The 17338-nt window shown below is 44.3% G+C and overlaps 1 protein-coding gene across 2 annotated transcripts; it reads left to right on the top strand.

Annotated features, from left to right (window-relative positions):
- Positions 1–3: 3 nt before the first annotated feature.
- Positions 4–17087, top strand: CMPK2 (cytidine/uridine monophosphate kinase 2). Of its 2 annotated transcripts, none has more exons than XM_033176638.1 (5): positions 4–871; positions 2312–2426; positions 4474–4675; positions 13726–13959; positions 15426–17087. In XM_033176638.1, the coding sequence occupies exons 1-5, from the start codon at positions 200–202 to the stop codon at positions 15547–15549; spliced, it is 1347 nt and encodes a 448-aa protein (XP_033032529.1). In that variant the 5' UTR covers positions 4–199; the 3' UTR covers positions 15550–17087. The 2 variants fall into 2 exon arrangements, with proteins under 2 accessions (XP_033032529.1, XP_033032530.1); XM_033176639.1 differs by having other exon boundaries at positions 13726–13861.
- Positions 17088–17338: the final 251 nt, after the last annotated feature.

Genomic DNA, 17338 nt, shown 5'->3' on the forward strand with positions numbered 1-17338 from the left:
TCGCGGCCAGGAGGAGAGGCCGGAAGAGCGCGCCAGCCTCAGGCCCCGCCGGGGCCTCTGGCTTTAGTTTCCCCGCAACGCTTCGGTTTCGTTTTCCGCCGGCGCCTGGCTCCCGCCGGGTTTCGTTTCCCGCCGACGCCTGGCTCCCGCCGGGTTTCATTTCCGAGGCGGGGCCGAGGGCGGCGTCGCTGAGACGCCCATGGCCTTCGCCCGCCCGCTTCTGCGCCGGCCACTCTCGGGGCAGCTGCTCGGGCGGCGCGGGGTCTGCGCTGGGGCCATGGCTCCGCCGCGCCGCTTCGTCCTGGAGCTCCCCGACTGCACCCTGGCTCATTTCGCCCTGGGCGCCGATGACCCCGGCGACGTAGACGCCCCCGACCCCCGCTTGGCGGCGCTGCTGGGGCCCCCGGAGCGCAGCTACTCGCTGTGCGTGCCGGTGACCCCGGACGCCGGCTGCGGGGCCCGAGTCCGGGCGGCGCGGTTGCACCAACGCCTGCTGCACCAGCTGCGTCGCGGCCCCTTCCAGCGGTGCCAGCTGCTCAGGCTGCTCTGCTACTGCCCGGGCGGCCAGGCCGGCGCGCAGCAAGGCTTCCTGCTGCGCGACCCCCTGGATGGCCCTGACACCCGGCAAGCGCTGCTGGAGCTGCTGGGCGCCTGCCAGGAGGCACCACGCCCGCATCTGGGCGAGTTCGAGGCGGACCCGCGCGGCCAGCTGTGGCAGCGCCTCTGGGAGGTGCAAGACGGCAGACGGCTGCAGGTGGCCTGCGCACAGGTCGTGCCCGCCCCGGAGCCCCCGCTGCACCCGGTGGTGCCCGACTTGCCTAGTTCCGTAGTCTTCCCGGACCGGGAAGCCGCCCGGGCCGTTTTGGAGGAGGTAAGAGTTTCCAGCGCCCAGCGTGGCATCTGAACCCTTCAGACCAGAGAACTGGACCAAGAGGCTGGTCTGTAAAGCGGGTTCTTGCCTGGGTGGTTTGCTTATTTCCGTTCGCAAATCAGGTAGGGAAGGTGTCCTGTATGCCAGGCAACTCTTTCAAGATTCTTGTTTGCAAGGATCTTCCAACCTGATGTGGAACATAGACCTACACCAGGCCACGCGATGCTTGCTGTAAAAGCATCCCACCAGCACTACGGAGGGAGTAAAGGGGTTGCCGGGAGTAAGGGAAAAATAATGTCAGCTGGGAAGCAATTTTATTTGCTGATGATCACCCTTCAAGGATCTTGGGGTGAAAAAGAAAATGCATGAGTTTAGGCGGTTTAAGAAATTTAGACTTAAATAGTGTTTACCTACCGACTGGTCATGAACCTTGTGCAGGTTACTCAACTACTCTAAGTTTTGCCCTTTGACTTGTGCAATTCCCACCTTGCGGTGTTGTCCTGATGATTAAGGAAACATCTGACTCACAGCAGGAACTCAGAGAAAGAGACTGAAGATGCTTTCTGGTCGCAGGCTAGGCAGGTTTCCTCCTGTGACACAGATGACCCCTGAGGATGCCCCATGGATCTTGGGAATATTTTCCACGCTTACAGGACAGCGTTGTGGAGCAGTTTAGAGTGCAAGATCAACCACGTGTATTTAAATTTAAACTCTGGCATTTATTAACTGTGTCACTTTGAGCAAGTTTCTTCAACTCTCTGCCTCAGTTTCCTTAATTCCTACGCTAGGAATTATAATAGTACCCCCAACCACCACCTCAAAGCTATCACAGAGATTGGCAACTGAATACTTGTAAAGCACTTAGAAGATTGCCTTGCTCAGAGCAAGCACATAAGTGTCTGAGCCTCGCTGTGAGTTGCCGTGAGCGTGCAGTGAGATAATGCACATTGAGGAACTGGAAATTCCCAGCGGGACGGTGCTCTGCTGGCTTCGTGATTGCTGTGCTTGGCTCTTTTGCTCAGTCCCCTGAGTGGCTGGGAGAGGACATGCTGCAGATGCAGACTGCTGTCTCCAGTTCACTGTGTAGCTGATTTCCCATTCTTGTGACACTGTGTTCCCAGTGGGCCTGTAGTTCCATGTTGCTGTGTCACAGGACACTAATGATGTGCCTTGCCTGGCCTTTCTCAGAGCTGCTCAGTGAGGGCTGCATGCCACCGAGCGATCCAGACAGGGACAGCTGTTTTGAGCCTCGGCTACTCGAGATAAAATAAAACACTCCGGTCCATCCTAGCATCAGATACTCTGAATTTCCATGGTCTGGCACGTTCTCAGTATAACTTAGGCCTATAAGCATGCGGCAATCTTGTGCTCAGCAATTTAGGTGTGATTTCTGCAAAAGCCCCCTGGCTTCATTGCTGACGGATAGACGTTGTTTTACAGTGTACCTCCTTTATTCCTGAAGCCCGGGCGGTGCTTGACCTGGTCGACCAGTGCCCAAAACAGGTCCAGAAAGGAAAGTTCCAGGTTGTTGCCATCGAAGGACTGGATGCCACGGGTAAGATAACATTACCTTTTAGTTATAGGCAATGCCACTAACTGATTAGGTGCAGAAACAGAAATACTTCCTGCAAAATAAAACTTTATATAGAGCCTTCTGTGTGCCCCTACTGTGTGGCAGGCCCTGTGCTAGGCAGGCCCTGGGATGCAGAGATGAATAAGACCTTCAATATGAAGCAGCGTGATGTGTGGGCGCGAACCCTCAGTGGTCTGGCGGAACAGAGGAAGGGCACTGAATCTGGCCTCTGTGGGGCTTTGTGGGGTGGAGTGCGTGATACCTGGATTGTATTTTAAGTACGGATAGGAGTTAGTCAGGTGATGAAAGCAAGTAACATCCTCCAGACAGAAGAAATAGCATGGGCAAAGGTGCAGGGCTTGAACCAGGGTGGTGTGTCCAGGAACCACAGGCAATTCAGAGATTCTTCTGGAGCAAAATGTGGAAGAACTAGGAAATGGAAGAAAAAAAGCCTTCTGAGCTGTCAAACTAAGGTCAAAATACAATGTGTGCTCACATTAGCCCAAAGTACAAAAGGGGCAGAAGTGCTGCTACTGTGGCCCAGGACACACGGAGGGGAGGGTTGATGCTGGAGAACTAGCATCCGAGTGGTTCAGCACAGGAGTGTCTCCTCCTGTGTAAACTTGAGAGCTACAGACTTTTAATAATATAAAGGCAATTTCCATATAGAGGCACTTGTGTACCCAGCTAGGGAGATGTGGCCCATGTTGACCATCCTGGCTCCCTATGAAGGATCGGGCCGTGTCCTGGCCTTCAGGGAGACCAGCTGTCATCACTCAGGTGTACTGGCTGTGCCCAGGACCAGTCATAGTTTCTTTCAGCTGCAGAGGGAATTGTAACACCATCAATCCTTCAGTTGATGTGTTTTGTTGATCATTTATTTTGTACCCACAACTAATTTAGATTTGGTGGGATTACAGGAGATACAAAAATTCTGCCTCAACACAAGCATCCACACATACAAATGTTACAAGGAGATAGCATAGATTGGCAGAAAGAACACAGGCTAGTGGTTCTGTCTGCCCTGCGTTTGCATCCTGCACCAAGGCCTGCCAGGAGGGCGAGTTTGGGTAAATTGGTTAACTTCTCCAGTGCTCAGTTTCTTCATCTGTAAGGTGATTTAATAATAACTATTTTGCAGGGTAACTGGGAGAATTAGGAGTATAACGTGCTGAGTACTTGGCTCCTAGTAGACACTGAGAAATGGTAGCTACTGTTAAGGTCCATCCTGACAACCCAAGAAAAAAAAAATAGACAGTTGGCAATAAAGTGTTAAGTGTGTGATAGAGAAACTTATAAATAAATCGAAACAGTAGGAGCTCAGAGAAACTAGTGCACAGTTTGCTGGAGTAGATCATCTTCTCATCACCACCTGTCCTGAGCTCCAGGCAGCAGCTGAGAATTGTGAGATGGGCTCTGGGAAGGGGCTAATCTGTCACCTGAGGTCGTGCAAGGGGGAGTCAGAAAGTCAATGAGGCCTGAGCAGTGCCTTTGAGGAGAAGGCTGAAGCCTAAAGCAGATACAAAAGCTCTAAAGGCCAAGCCCAAAGGGGCAAGCACAGGAGTGAGTGGTAGAACCAGGCCTGGAAATTGGAAAGGGATTGCACAGAAGTGGAAGCAGGGTATGAAGAAGGTAGAAAGAGAGGAGGGGTGAGAAGAGTTGCTGTGGATGCCAGGTGTGGGTTCATCAACTACAGACAGTAAGACGAGAGAAAGTCTTCAGGGTGGGAACATGGTAAGAGGGTAAGCAGTAGCTGGGCTGCCGGGAATACAAGTCACACATAAAAGGGGCTCTTGTATCTAGACTTCCAATATCAGATTTGATCACTAACGAGAGTTTTTCCTCCAGGTTTCCTAATACCACACAGAGGAATCCTACCTTCCTATGGGTCTATAGCTTTTTATAAAGAATCCTGTTATTTAGTCTGCTCATTTGATTTGCAGGTTGAGAGAATGTCTGTGCTCTTTCTACATCAATATTAACTTTTGGGCTGTGGTTAAGATATATATACTTCGTGTATGATCTGCAGGTAAAACCACGGTGACCCAGTCAGTTGCAGATTCGCTTAAGGCTGTCCTCTTAAAGTCACCACCCTCTTGCATTGGCCAGTGGAGGAAAATCTTTGATGATGAACCAACTATCATTAGAAGAGCTTTTTATTCTTTGGGCAATTATATTGTGGCCTCTGAAATAGCTAAAGAATCTGCCAAATCTCCTGTGATTGTAGACAGGTAGGTATAAAGATGCCTTGAATTAGGCATTTTCTCCCTAATATATAAGAGTGTGTGTGTGTGTGTGTGTGTGTGTGTGTGTGTGTATACATACATGTATATGCCAGGAAAAAATTGTGTTTAAGTCAAACTGTATTATGATAATAATAGGAATTCTGCTTATGAATTGTTAATTACCTATACCAGGCACTGGCATTTGCTGGAGAATTACATATATAATAATACTAGTATCTGGAACTATAACTTGGGTAGGTGAATGTTAAGTGCTATTCCCAGTTTACTGATGAGAACTGTAGATCTCAGAAAGGTAAAGTAACTTGCCAAGGTAAGCTGGAAATAGCATACTGGGGACATTAATGAGTCTATACTTTCAGTCATTCATTTGTTCATTGGCTTATTCAACAAATACTTACTGGACACATCCTGTGTGCCAAAGACTAGTCTTAATTCAGAGGATTGAATGATAAACCAGTGTATTAGTCCATTTTCATGCTGCTGATAAAGACATACCTGAGATTGGGCAATCTGCAAAAGAAAGAGGTTTAATGGACTTAGAGTTCCATGGGGCTGGGGAAGCCTCAGAATCATGGTGGAAGGTAAAAAGCACATCTCACATAGCTGCAGACAAGAGTAGAGAGCATGTGCAGGGAAACTCCCCTTTTTAAAACCATCAGACCTTGTAAGACTTATTTCCAGTCATGAGAATGGCATGATAAAGACCTGCCCCCATGATTCAATTACCTCCCACCGGGTCCTTCCCACAATACATGGGAATTCAAGATGAGATTTGGATGAGGACACAGCCAAACCATATCACTCCCTTCCTGGCCTCTCCTGATTCTCGTGTCCTCACATTTCAAAACCAATCATGCCTTTCCAACAGTCCCACAAACTCTTATTTCAGCATTAACTCAAAAGTCCACAGCCAGTCTCATCTGAGACAAGGCAAGTCTCTTCCACCTATGAACCTGTAAAACCAAAAGCAAGTTAGTTACTTCCTAGATACAGCCATTACAAATGGGAGAAATTGACTAAAACAAAGGGGCTACAGACTCCATGCAAGTCTGAAATCCAGCTGGGTAGTCAAATCTTAAAGCTCCAAAATTATCTCCTTTGACTCCATTTCTCACATCCAGATCATGCTGATGCAAGAGATGGGTCCTCATGGTCTTGGGCAGTGCCATTCCTGTGTCTTTGCAGGGTATAGCCCACCTCCTTGCTGCTTTCACAGGCTGGTGTTATCTGTAGCTTTTCCAGGTGCATGGTGCAAGCTGTCGGTGTATCTACCATTCTGGGGTGTGGTGGACAGTGACTCTCTTCAAATAGCTCCACTAGGCAGTACCCCAGTAGGGACTCAGTGTGGGGGCTCCAACCCCACATTTACCTTCTGCACTGCACTAGCAGAGGTTCTCCATGAGAGCCCCACTCCTGCAGCAAACTTCTGCCTGGAGATCCCCACATTTCCATACATCCTCTGAAATCTAGGCAGAGGTTCCCAAACCTCAATTCTTGACTTCCCAAACCTCAGGCTCAATACCACACGGAAGCTGCCAAGGCTTGGGTCTTGCCCCCTCTGAATCAAGAGCCTGAGCTGTACCTTGGCCTCTTTTGCTCAAGGCTAGAGTGACTGGGACACAGGGCACCAAGTCTCTAGGCTGCACACACCAGAGGGACCCTGGGCCCACAAAACCATTTTTTTCCTCCTAAACCTCTGGGTCTGTGATGGGAGGGGCTGCAGCAGAGGTCTCTGACATGCCCTTGAGACATTTTCTCCATTGTCTTGGTGATTAACATTTGGCTCCTCATTGCTTATGCAAACTTCTGCAGCCAGCTTGAATTTCTCCTCAGAAAATGGGTTTTTCTTTTCTGTCACATTGTCAGGCTGCAAATCTTCCAAACTTTTATGCTCTTTTCCATTTTAAAACTAAATGCCTTTAACAGCACCCAAGTCACCTCTTGAATGCTTTGCTGCTTAGAAATTTCTTCCACCAGATACCCTAAATTATCTCTCTCAAGTTCAAAGTTCCACAAATCTCTAGGGCAAGGGCTAAATGCTGCCAGTGTCTTTGCTAAAGCATAACAAGTGTTACTTTTGCTGCAGTTCTCAACAAGTTCCTCATTTCCATCTGAGATCACCTCAGCCTGGATTTCATTGTCCATATCATCAGCATTTTGGTCAAAGCCATTGAACAGATCTCTAGGGAGTTCAACCTTTCCCACATTTTTCTGTCTTCTTCTGAGCCCTCCAAACTGCTCCAATCTCTGCCTGTTACCCAGTTCCAAAGTCACTTCCACATTTTTGGTTATCTTTTCAGCAGCACCCCACTTCTGGTACCAATTTACTGTATTGGTTCATTTTCACACTGCTGATAAAGACATACCCGAGATTGGGCAATTTACGAAAGAAAGAGCTTTAGTGGATTTACAGTTCCATGTTGCTGAGGTCTCATAGTCACGGTGGAAGGTAAAAGGCACATCTCACATGGCAGCAGACAGGAGTAGAGAGCTTGTGTAGGGAAACTCCCCTTTTTAAAACCATCAGGTCTCATGAGACTTATTCACTACCATGAGAACAGCATGGGAAAGACCCACCCCTGTGATTCAATGACCTCCCACTGGATCCCTCCAACCACACGTGGGAATTCAAGCTGAGATTTGAGTGGGAACACAGCCAAACCATACCAATGAGATAGTTATTCCCTACTTTCATTGAGCAAACTTAACATTTTAGGAGAAGAAAAGTATCAAGTGAACAAATACATAAAATAATACATAAGATGAGATAAGACAATATCAAAGCATGATAAATGCAGGGAAAAGGAAAAATCAAAGTAATGTGCTAGAAAATGGCTAACCTCCCACTAGATATGGTTTAGGAAGGCCTGTCTGAGAAAGCACCATTAGAGCCCTGATTTAAAAAAAGAAAAGCCAAATGTGAAAATTCCCAGGTAACAGAAAGCAGTGTGGAGAGAGGAATCTGCAAGAATGAAGCTAAGACTGAACTGAAATAAGCTAACATATCTGACAACTAGAAAATGGTCTATGTTCTGGAAACGTAGTAGATGAGGAGGTGCTTTGTGGATGAATGGGAAGAGGAAGGTTGGGGCAGATCTGTAGGGCCTGTAGGCCATGGCATAGAGTGGATTTTATTCTGAGTGCACTGGGGAGCCACTGGAATGTTTCTGATAAAGGAGAGACATAACTGATATGTACTTTAAAAATTCATCTGTAAGAAATAGCTTTAGGTCAGGTGCAGTAGCTTATACCTGTAATCCAAGCACTTTGGAAGGCTGAGGTGGGAAGAGTGCTTAAGCCCAAGGGTTCAACACCAGCCTTGATAACATAGTGAGACCTCATCTCTACACACACACACACACACAAAATAGCTGGGTATGGTGGCACCCAGTTGTAGTCCCAGCTACTTAGGAGACTCAGGAAGGAGAATCTCTTAAGTCCAGGAGGTCAAGGCTACAATCACAGAGCAAGAGGATGACAGAGCAAGAGGGGCCTTGTCTCAAAAAAAAAAATCCCCAAAACAATAAAACAAAAAACACAAAAAAGAAGATAAAAATAGCTTTAAAAATACTATAAGAAAGGAGAAAGAATATGACAAATAGGTCATACTGAACTTACATCACAATGGCACAGGGATGAAAAGATTACAGTCACTGTGAGATTCCATTTTACTCCCATCTGGATTTCATTTTACTCCCATCTAGTTGGTGAAACTACTGTAACTAAAAGTTTCCTCATATGATATGGATCAACAGAAACTCTCATATGATGCTGGTCCGAGTATATCATATGATACTGGCATAATCACTTGGAGAGCAGTTTGAGAAGATGTAGCAAAGTGGAAGATTGCTCCTGCCTGTTGAAGAAACACTCACAAAAGTTTCTTTCAGCTTCCTTCATACTGTTGCAAAATTTGAAAAACCTAAAGCCCATCAACAGGAGAAAGCATGAATAAATACCAGCATATTTATAAGGTGGAGAACCATACAGCAACAGTGTGAATATGTTGTGCAATGCATGAGAGCACACACATTACAAAACCATAATGTTGAATGAAAATGTCAAGTTGCCGAAAGATGTTCAGTAGAATACACTCACAGTTACTCATACTGCAAAGAGTAGAGAAATGAAAGGATGTTGAACAGCAGATTTAAGAAAGTTGTTCTCTGGGAAGTAGAGATAAATGTGGTTGATAAGGAGTTCAGAAGGACTTCGATTGTGATTGGATTATTTCTTAACATTTCTTGAATGTTCATTGTCTCCAAAGATTTACTTATTTTTGTAAACATAAGCAATTGCATTGAAGTATGGCATAGTTGGTAAATAACATTAATCATAAATGTAAATCTCAAGGAATTTCAAGAAGTCAACACAGTCAAGTCACCTGTACCCAGATCAAGAATGAGAGCCTGCCACAGCCCCTACACCCCTGTTCTGCCCCCACCCAGTCATTGCCCATTTCATCCCCAGGGGTGGTGACTGTCCCAACTGACATAGCCATATATTAGTTCTGCCTGTTCTTAAACTGCCTACAAATGCAACTATTTGTTAGGTATGGAGTTCTGTTTGCGCCTGACTTCTTTCATACCACATGTGTTTTGAAGATTTGTCTCTGTTATTGTGAACTAATTTCATACATTTTTGGTGCACATATGGATGCCATTCTGTTGCATAGGTTCCCAGGAACAGAACTGCAGGGGCATGGGGTTTGTGGCTGTTCAGGTTTGGTAGGTGTTGCAAAAAGTATTCTGAAGGGGTTGAAAGAATGTTGAGTCTCCTCCCCTCCCAACAGCAGTGTTTGTCAAGTCCCTGTGACTAACAACCCTGTTGACATTTAGTATTAGCAGGTTTTAATTTTGACTCCTCTAGCGTTTCCACTTGTTCCTGGTGGGTAAGCTGGTCACTGAAAAGCTGATTCGTGATATTGGGACACAGAACAACTACTCCTTTCTTGAAACTATATCTTTCTCTGTACACTTTTCTGTATGTCTGAAATATTCCATCAAGAGACCGCCCTGAGTGCATGTGGAGAATAAAGTGTGTGGTGGGGGAGGGGCAGGAAAGGAAAAATAATCAGCTAGAAGGCTGTTGCTACAGTCCAGACTGTGATGGCCCATGAGTCGTTTTAACCCTGGGATGACAATGGGGATGGCAATGGGGATAACACAATAAGAATTTCAAAGTTGGCAAGTTATGTGAAATCTTAGGATGAACTGAGAAGGATACGAAATCTCGATCATTTATGGGAATGCTTTGCCTGGAAAATGTTTTTGCCCTGTTGTTAATGTGCCCAATGTTATCATATGTGATACCTGTATTAGTTCATTCTCACACTGCTATAAAGACATACCTGAGACTGGGTAATCTATAAAGAAAAGAGGTTTAGTTGACTGACAGTTCCGCATGGCTATATGGGAGGCATGGCTGGGGAGGCCTCAGGAAGCGTACAATCATGGCAGAAGTTGAAGAGGAAACAATGGCAACAGGAGAGAGAGAGAGAGAGAGAGAGAGAGAGACAAAGCGAGCAAGCTGGGGGAAGTGCTACACATTTTAAACCCCCAGATCTTGTGACAACTCACTCACCATCACGAGAACAGCAAGGGGGATGTCTGCCCCCATGATCCAATCAACTCCCACCAGGCCTCATCTCCAACAATGAGAGTTATTAGGTTGGTGCAAAAGTCATTGTGGGTTTTGATATTATTCTAAATGGCGAAAACTGCAATGACTTTTGCACCAACCTAATACACTTTGGCAGGAGATTTTGGTGGGGACAAAGAACCAAACCAAATTGAATCTTTTTTGATATAGTCCTGTATCAAAACTATTTAAAAAAACTATATCACACTGTTACTATAAGATAAATATCTAATTCTTATCAGACACTGGTTATAACTAAAGCCGGATCATTGCAAATTATAATAACAGGATACAGGACAGCACTGAAAAGGACTGAAAAGCACTGAAAAAACTAAGGTTTTCCCAGCAGGGTATGACTTTCGAGGTACATTATTTCCTAGGATGCCTGCGGATCCTGAAGCAGCACTGGCCACTGTGTGCAGGCAGGGATTTCTGCGCTCTGTTCCCCAGTTTTCTGATCTGTTAAGTGGGGATACTCATGCCCCCTTCCCTTCCTACGGTCAGGAGTTGTGATGAAGATTCAGTGAGCGGATGTGTGTGGAAGTGCCCTGAAAATAGGAAATTGCTATTAAAATATAAAGCATTATAATATGAGCTGTGTATGCGTTGGCAAATTGCTTTTGATTTGAACTAATGTGGCTTCCCTGACGGCAGGATTGGAGAATACTAAAGAGTGGGAAGCGTCTGAAATGGATGGGCTAAGGGTGTGATTATTTAAAACAAGCAGCTGTATTGTCAATGGGAGAACTCTACAGAAAACAGGTCCCTAATTCTTCCCTTGATTTGTCTTCTTTGTGTGTGTGAATTGTCTGCAATTTAGTTCTTTAAAGAAATCCTGTATCACCTTGTCAGATGAAAAGAAAAGAGCAGTGATTTGTTGTCTTTGTGGGTTTTGTTCATGTTTAAAGATTTTAATGAAACCCATTTTAGACAATACCATCATCTAGCTGAAAAATATGAGAGACAGTAATTTTTAACGGGACTGTGGTTAGGGTTGGAGACTTAATCACCCCTATTACCTTGAAAAATCTATTCTTGCTGGCGATTTTTCTACAATAAAGAAGACTTTAAAAATAAGATGATATCAGGCTCTATTCATCAGTGGGCATTTAATTCAATGAATCTGGAGCATGCGCAGACCATGGTGTAAATTCTAGTTTAAGTACCAGAAAAAGAAAACTGAGACCCTGATTGGCATTTTTGAGCTTGCGGGACAAAATCCGTCTGACAGAGAAGCTGAAAGTACAAGTTTGTGAGTAACAGGAGTTGGGTAAGTAACACATAGGAAGGTGTCCAGGCAGAACTCACAGGAGCTCGCAGTGGCCTAAAGCTCTCAGAGCATACTTTTTGAGGTGAGCAAGGGCTTTGAAGGATGAATGGTGTCGGAATTATCAACTCACAAGTGAATTTTTTGCTTGCGTCCTTTTCAGTGCCGTCCTGTATTCTGTTATCATAATTTGCAATGATCTGGCTTTAGTTATAACCAGTGTCTGATAAGAATTAGACATTTATCTTATAGTAACAGTGTGATACAGTTTTTTTTAAAGCACAGAGGTCCAGAGGAGAGGTTGCAACAACTATGGAAGGAAAACAAACCTTGCATGATCTCTGTTTTCCAGATCAGGAGATTGAGGCTATATCAGCTAAGATGACTTTTACCTACATCTACAAAACAAGTGGGGCGGGGGGCACAGGCAGAATGACGCACAGTTCAGGTGACACAGGGAATTTATTATGTGGATACCACTGTGTACTTTCCACTGTGGAGGGGAGTTCCTCAATTCTAAAATGATAAAAATTTTAGGATTTTAAAGAATTGGGCCAGGCATGGTGGCTCACACCTGTAATTCCAGCACTTTGGGAGGCCAAGGTGGGTGGATCACCTGAGATCAGGAGTTTGAGACCAGCCTGGCCAACATGATGAAACCCCATGTCTATTAAAAATACAAAAATTAGCTGGGCGTGGTGGTGCATGCCTGTAATCCCAGCTACTTGGGAGGATGGGGCAGGAGAATTGCTGGAACCTGGGAAGCAAAGGTTGCAGTGAGCTGAGATCGTGCCACTGCATTCCAGCCTGGGCAACAGAGTGAGACTCCATCTCAAAAACACCAAGAGCAAAAAAACAAAAAAAAAGAACTGAAGGTGGTAATTTGAAAATACAGATGAGGAGGGGCCCCTGGGTAACTCTACGTTGGAATGTTTATATCATAAATATTGATTGTTGGTGATGGTCTTTTTATATTGGATCTGAATTGTCCATTTAGTCACTTAAAATTGGAAGATGGCATGAACAGGGCAAGAGTATAATACGCTATGCCAATAAATGAAATCATTCTAATTCGTTTATTCCTTTATACACCCAAAGAACATTCATTCTTTGCATATCTATTATGTGCCAGACATGCATTACTAAAAATTATTTCCCACTCAAGAAATTACCTAATGGAGGAGACAATAGATATTACGCTTGTAACAAGTAGCTCTAATTTGCAACGAGGAGTTTTTCAGTAGAGTCACGTTTAAAGAATTTTGAGAGCACAGAGGAGAAAACAATCGATTCTGCTTGGGGGCTTCCTAGGAGTCTGAAGCGAAGGAGAGTTTTGCTGGTGGAGAACATCACTCTCACCAGAGGAAAAGGTAAGCAGGTACAGACGAGCAGGGATGATCTGGGTCTTACCAGGAGACCAAGCATTTCCTGTAGGTAGGAGGAAGCCACTAGGCATTTTTAAATAGAGACTGATTTGAGTTTTGTTGATGGTAGTGACTTTGTTTTCCTCCCCCCAAATTACTTTTTAAAACAGCCAGCAGAAAGAGCGACTGACTTGCTCAGTGAGGACTTCCGTGGAGGTGGGCAGGGTGTATGTGTCTCCCTGTCTCATACTGAGGCACCATCAGCAGACTGGATAGTTGGGAGAAACAAAGAGGCTTCTACCCCAGGGGTCCCAGAAGGTGAATTTCACTGGCAAGTTCAAGGTGAAAACAGTGTAGGAACTGACACGGCCTTTCCAGGTTTTTAGTCTGCCAAGACACAGCCCTTAAATACAAATGAACTGCCAAACAGGTTCATCGTCCCCCGTCACCCTCCATTCTTTCATAGAGGAACTCAGACAGCAGGACCAAAAAGATGTGATGGCGGAGGCCACACTGAATGGTAGTTTGAGATACGTCAGTGGAGCTGTGTGAACACACTGCATTATTACTGTTGTCAATTTTATGTTTTAAACAATATTGTATAACATTTTTTAGTTTATAAAATTTAATTTTATTTAACTTATACAATCCTAGAAAACCGTCTGTAGAGCCAAACCTGGTTTCATCATTCCCGGCTGCTGATTTTCAGATGCTACTTTGACTTCTTCTGCAGACAGAGAACTCACTACCCCATTCCTTCTCAGGTACTGGCACAGCACTGCCACCTATGCCATAGCCACCGAGGTGAGTGGGGGTCTCCAGCACCTGCCCCCAGCCCATCACCCTGTATACCAGTGGCCAGAGGACCTGCTTAAACCTGACCTCATCCTGCTGCTCACCGTGAGTCCTGAGGAGAGGTTGCAGAGGCTCCAGGGCCGGGGCATGGAGAAGACCAGGGAAGAAGCAGAACTTGAGGCCAACAGTGTATTTCGTCAAAAGTAGGTGTCCCAGTGCAATGTGAGCGGCAGGCGTTCCTGAAGGGAGATGAGCCACTGGCACTGGCTTTAGGATTGTGAGGAAGTGATACTGTTTCCAGTTTTCAAATGCAAGAGGCAACATCCTCTAAGTTACTTCATCCCCTTCCAATGGGCTTGTCACCACAGGTCTGCAGCATTGTTATCTTAAAGCAAAGGTCATCAGATTAGGGATCAGACCCTGCCGCTGATCCTGGCTGTGCTAGGAGCAGCTGCACCTGGGTAAGACAGTAAGTGACTGTGCCTCAGTCTCCCCAGTCATAGCAAAATCACACAGAGCACTAGATAATGAGCTCACAATAACATTTAGCTATTAGATGCTTCCCGTGTGTCTGGCATTTTACTGATGTTATGTCATCCTTGCGAGGAAAACATTAGCCGCATTTTACAGTTTACAGCTTTAAGGCTCAAAGGATTAAGTGCTTTGTCTAAATGTACATAACTATTCAGTAGTAAAACCGGGATTAAAATCTTTCTGATTTTGCAGCCAGTATTTTTGTTTTAATTAGAAAGTTATAAACACGACAGCAGAAGAGAGTCTGGCCAGGCCTCCTGCCTCATGACTGAGTATGAATCAGTTCTACAGCACTGCCTTTAAAAACTGAAGCAGAAATATTTTCTCTAACTAAATAATGACAGCTCTATTACCATAACATAGGAATGTTATGAATAATGGTAGCTGCTGTGGGTTAAGATACTGTGCTAAGCAGTTGACTTGTATTAATTCCATTAAACTTCAGTGAACATTTGCAAGGGAGGTATGGTTTCAGTCTTCGTTTTGCAGAAGAGGAAACTGAGACACGGAGGATAAGAGATTTGACCAATCCACTTGGCTAGGAAGTAGTCAAGCAGAGTTGTGAGTGCAGACGATCCACCTCGACACCCCTGTTTTAACTGCAGTGCTGTGAGGATTCCATAAGGAAATAGGCACTAGTCACTCTGTATACACATGAAGGCTAGCTAGCATGGAAAGGATATGTAGATTTCTGGCAAAATATTGGAAGAGTCTCATGCATATATTAAGGACTCTGGCTTGTATGAAAATTATGCAGGGCACAGACTTGGGGGAAATTTGCCACTGAACAAATTACCTAAATTCTTTGAGCTTCAGTTGCCTTCTCTGCAAAAGAGGGATGACAGTAGTCTCCCTCCTAAGGTCACTTTGAGAACTAAATGAGAAAAATCATGCAAAATGCTAATGCTTGGCAGAAAACAGGTATTCAACAAATGCTAGCTATTAAACATTATTATTCATTTATTATTTATTAAACAAAATGCTTCAACGTCTTCTGTGGGCAAAGCTAGTTACAGTGAGATAAATGACATGGGAAGCTTGTTTCAAGCTGTTTATGCTATGGTAGGAAACGAACATTAATGCAAATAGTTGTGTGAAAAAGTAGACCAACTCTTTGTGTTTCGCCTGTCCCCAGGGTAGAAATGTCCTACCAGCGGATGGAGAATCCTGGCTGCCATGTGGTTGATGCCAGCCCCTGCAGAGAAAAGGTCCTGCAGACGGTATTAAGCCTAATCCAAAATAGTTTTAACGAACTGTAGTTACTCTGGCCAGGTGCCATGTCTCACTAGATTAGATGTTGTTTGAAACATCTGCATCCACCATTTGTTACACAGTGTTCCCAAATTTCTGTTATACAAGCATGTTGTGTGGCAGAAAATTGGAGACCAGGCATCTTAATTTTACTTCAGCCATCATACCCTCTTCTGACTGATGGACCTGTCATCACAAAGGACCCTCTCATCATGTTCCAGTGAGAGGCCAGCAATTGCTTTCTTCCTGGCATAGTAAACATTTTCTTGGAACGTATGTTTCACTTCATCACTACCAAATCTCTGGAAGACCTGTCTTACTCAGACAGCATGCAGTGTACAGAAGCAGCAGAGAAGATCTTCCGGATCAGCAGGGAGCCTCCGTAGCCCCTCCTTCTACACGGGCATGCTGATGAGATCGTGACGTGCCTATCACTGGCTTCTTCCACATCTGGTTGCACTCATCATGATGGGCTCGCTGCATCTCCCTCAGTCCCAAATTCTAGAGCCAAGTGTTTCTGCAGAGGCTGCCTATATGTCCTGGCTATCCAAGGACACTCCTGCAGGGCCATTTTTGGGTAAGGAACACTTACAAAGAAGGCATTGATCTTGTGTCTGAGGCTCAGAGCCCTTTTGGTAGGCTTCTGAGTCATATATAAAGACATTCAAGCCAAGATGTTCTAACCGCAAATATACCAATCTTCTCTGAATTATATTTTGCTTATTTACATTCCTTTTCTTTTTTATCTAAAGTATGGCCCTGAATAGAATGCACATTTTCCATTGAACTGGATGCATTTCATTTAGCCAATCCAGTAATTTATTTATATTGATCTATACATAATATATGTTTCCTCAGCGTAGGAGCTATGATTCACTAATTAAAAGTGGAGTCAAAACGCTAAATGCAATGTTTGTTGTGTATTTTCATTACACAAACTTAATTTGTCTTGTTCAGTAAGTACAGTGGATCTTGGAGTGGGATTTCTTGGTAAATTATCTTGCACTTGAATGTCTCATGATTACATATGAAATCGCATTGAGATATCTTTAGATAGAAAAAAGTAGCTGAGTGAAGGGGAAATTATAGAGCTATGTGGCTTTAGGGAGTAGGTTGAACCAGGTGATTACCTAAAATTCCTTCCAGTTCAAAAGCAGATAAAACTGTAAATTATTTTATCCTATCTACCATTTCTTAAGAGGACATTACCCCCAAATAATTAAATTTAAGGCTTTATCAGGTTTGCATATAGAATATTAAATTCTAATAAAGTTTTAAGTTAATGTCATAGGATTTTTAAAAGAGCTATAGGTAATTTCTATATAATGTATCTATGTATATTCAAATGTAACTGGTTTCAGTTGAAAGTATTTTAAAGCTGATAAATAGCATTAGGGTTCTTTGCAGTGTGGTATCTAGCTGTATTATTGGTTTTATTTACTTTAAACATTTTGAAAAACTTATACTGGCAGCCTAGAAAAACAAACAATTAAGGTATCTTTATGTCCCTTGCACATGAATAAACTTTGCTGTGGTTTCCTAGTCTGTGCTGTCATCCTGGGTACATATTGATTTGTCTGAAAAGTGCTTTTTCAGTTCCCCTTTTAATATTGTGATATAAAGGAGGGAAATTTTGGTAAAGGAAGTTGAAAGGTGTGAGCTGACAGGCTAAGTGGAATTTGTGGTCAAAGTGCTTTCAGAGAAAGGGGAGGCCTATTGTTTGATGTTAAATATCATTTCTTCATTACAAATATTAAAGACTTTTTGTAATTCATTCTTTGTACACCTGGACTTTTT

The sequence above is a fragment of the Trachypithecus francoisi genome, unplaced genomic scaffold, assembly GCF_009764315.1.
Source record: "Trachypithecus francoisi isolate TF-2019V2 unplaced genomic scaffold, Tfra_2.0 Lachesis_group17, whole genome shotgun sequence".
NCBI lineage: Eukaryota > Metazoa > Chordata > Mammalia > Primates > Cercopithecidae > Trachypithecus > Trachypithecus francoisi.

Excerpts from the sequence above, each read along its gene's own strand:
- CMPK2 (XM_033176638.1), top strand. The coding sequence starts at position 200 with ATGGCCTTCGCCCGCCCGCTTCTGCGCCGGCCACTCTCGGGGCAGCTG. Across the intron at positions 872-2,311 it reads CCCGGGCCGTTTTGGAGGAG|TGTACCTCCTTTATTCCTGA; the intron begins GTAAGAGTTTCC and ends GTTGTTTTACAG. Across the intron at positions 2,427-4,473 it reads CGAAGGACTGGATGCCACGG|GTAAAACCACGGTGACCCAG; the intron begins GTAAGATAACAT and ends TATGATCTGCAG.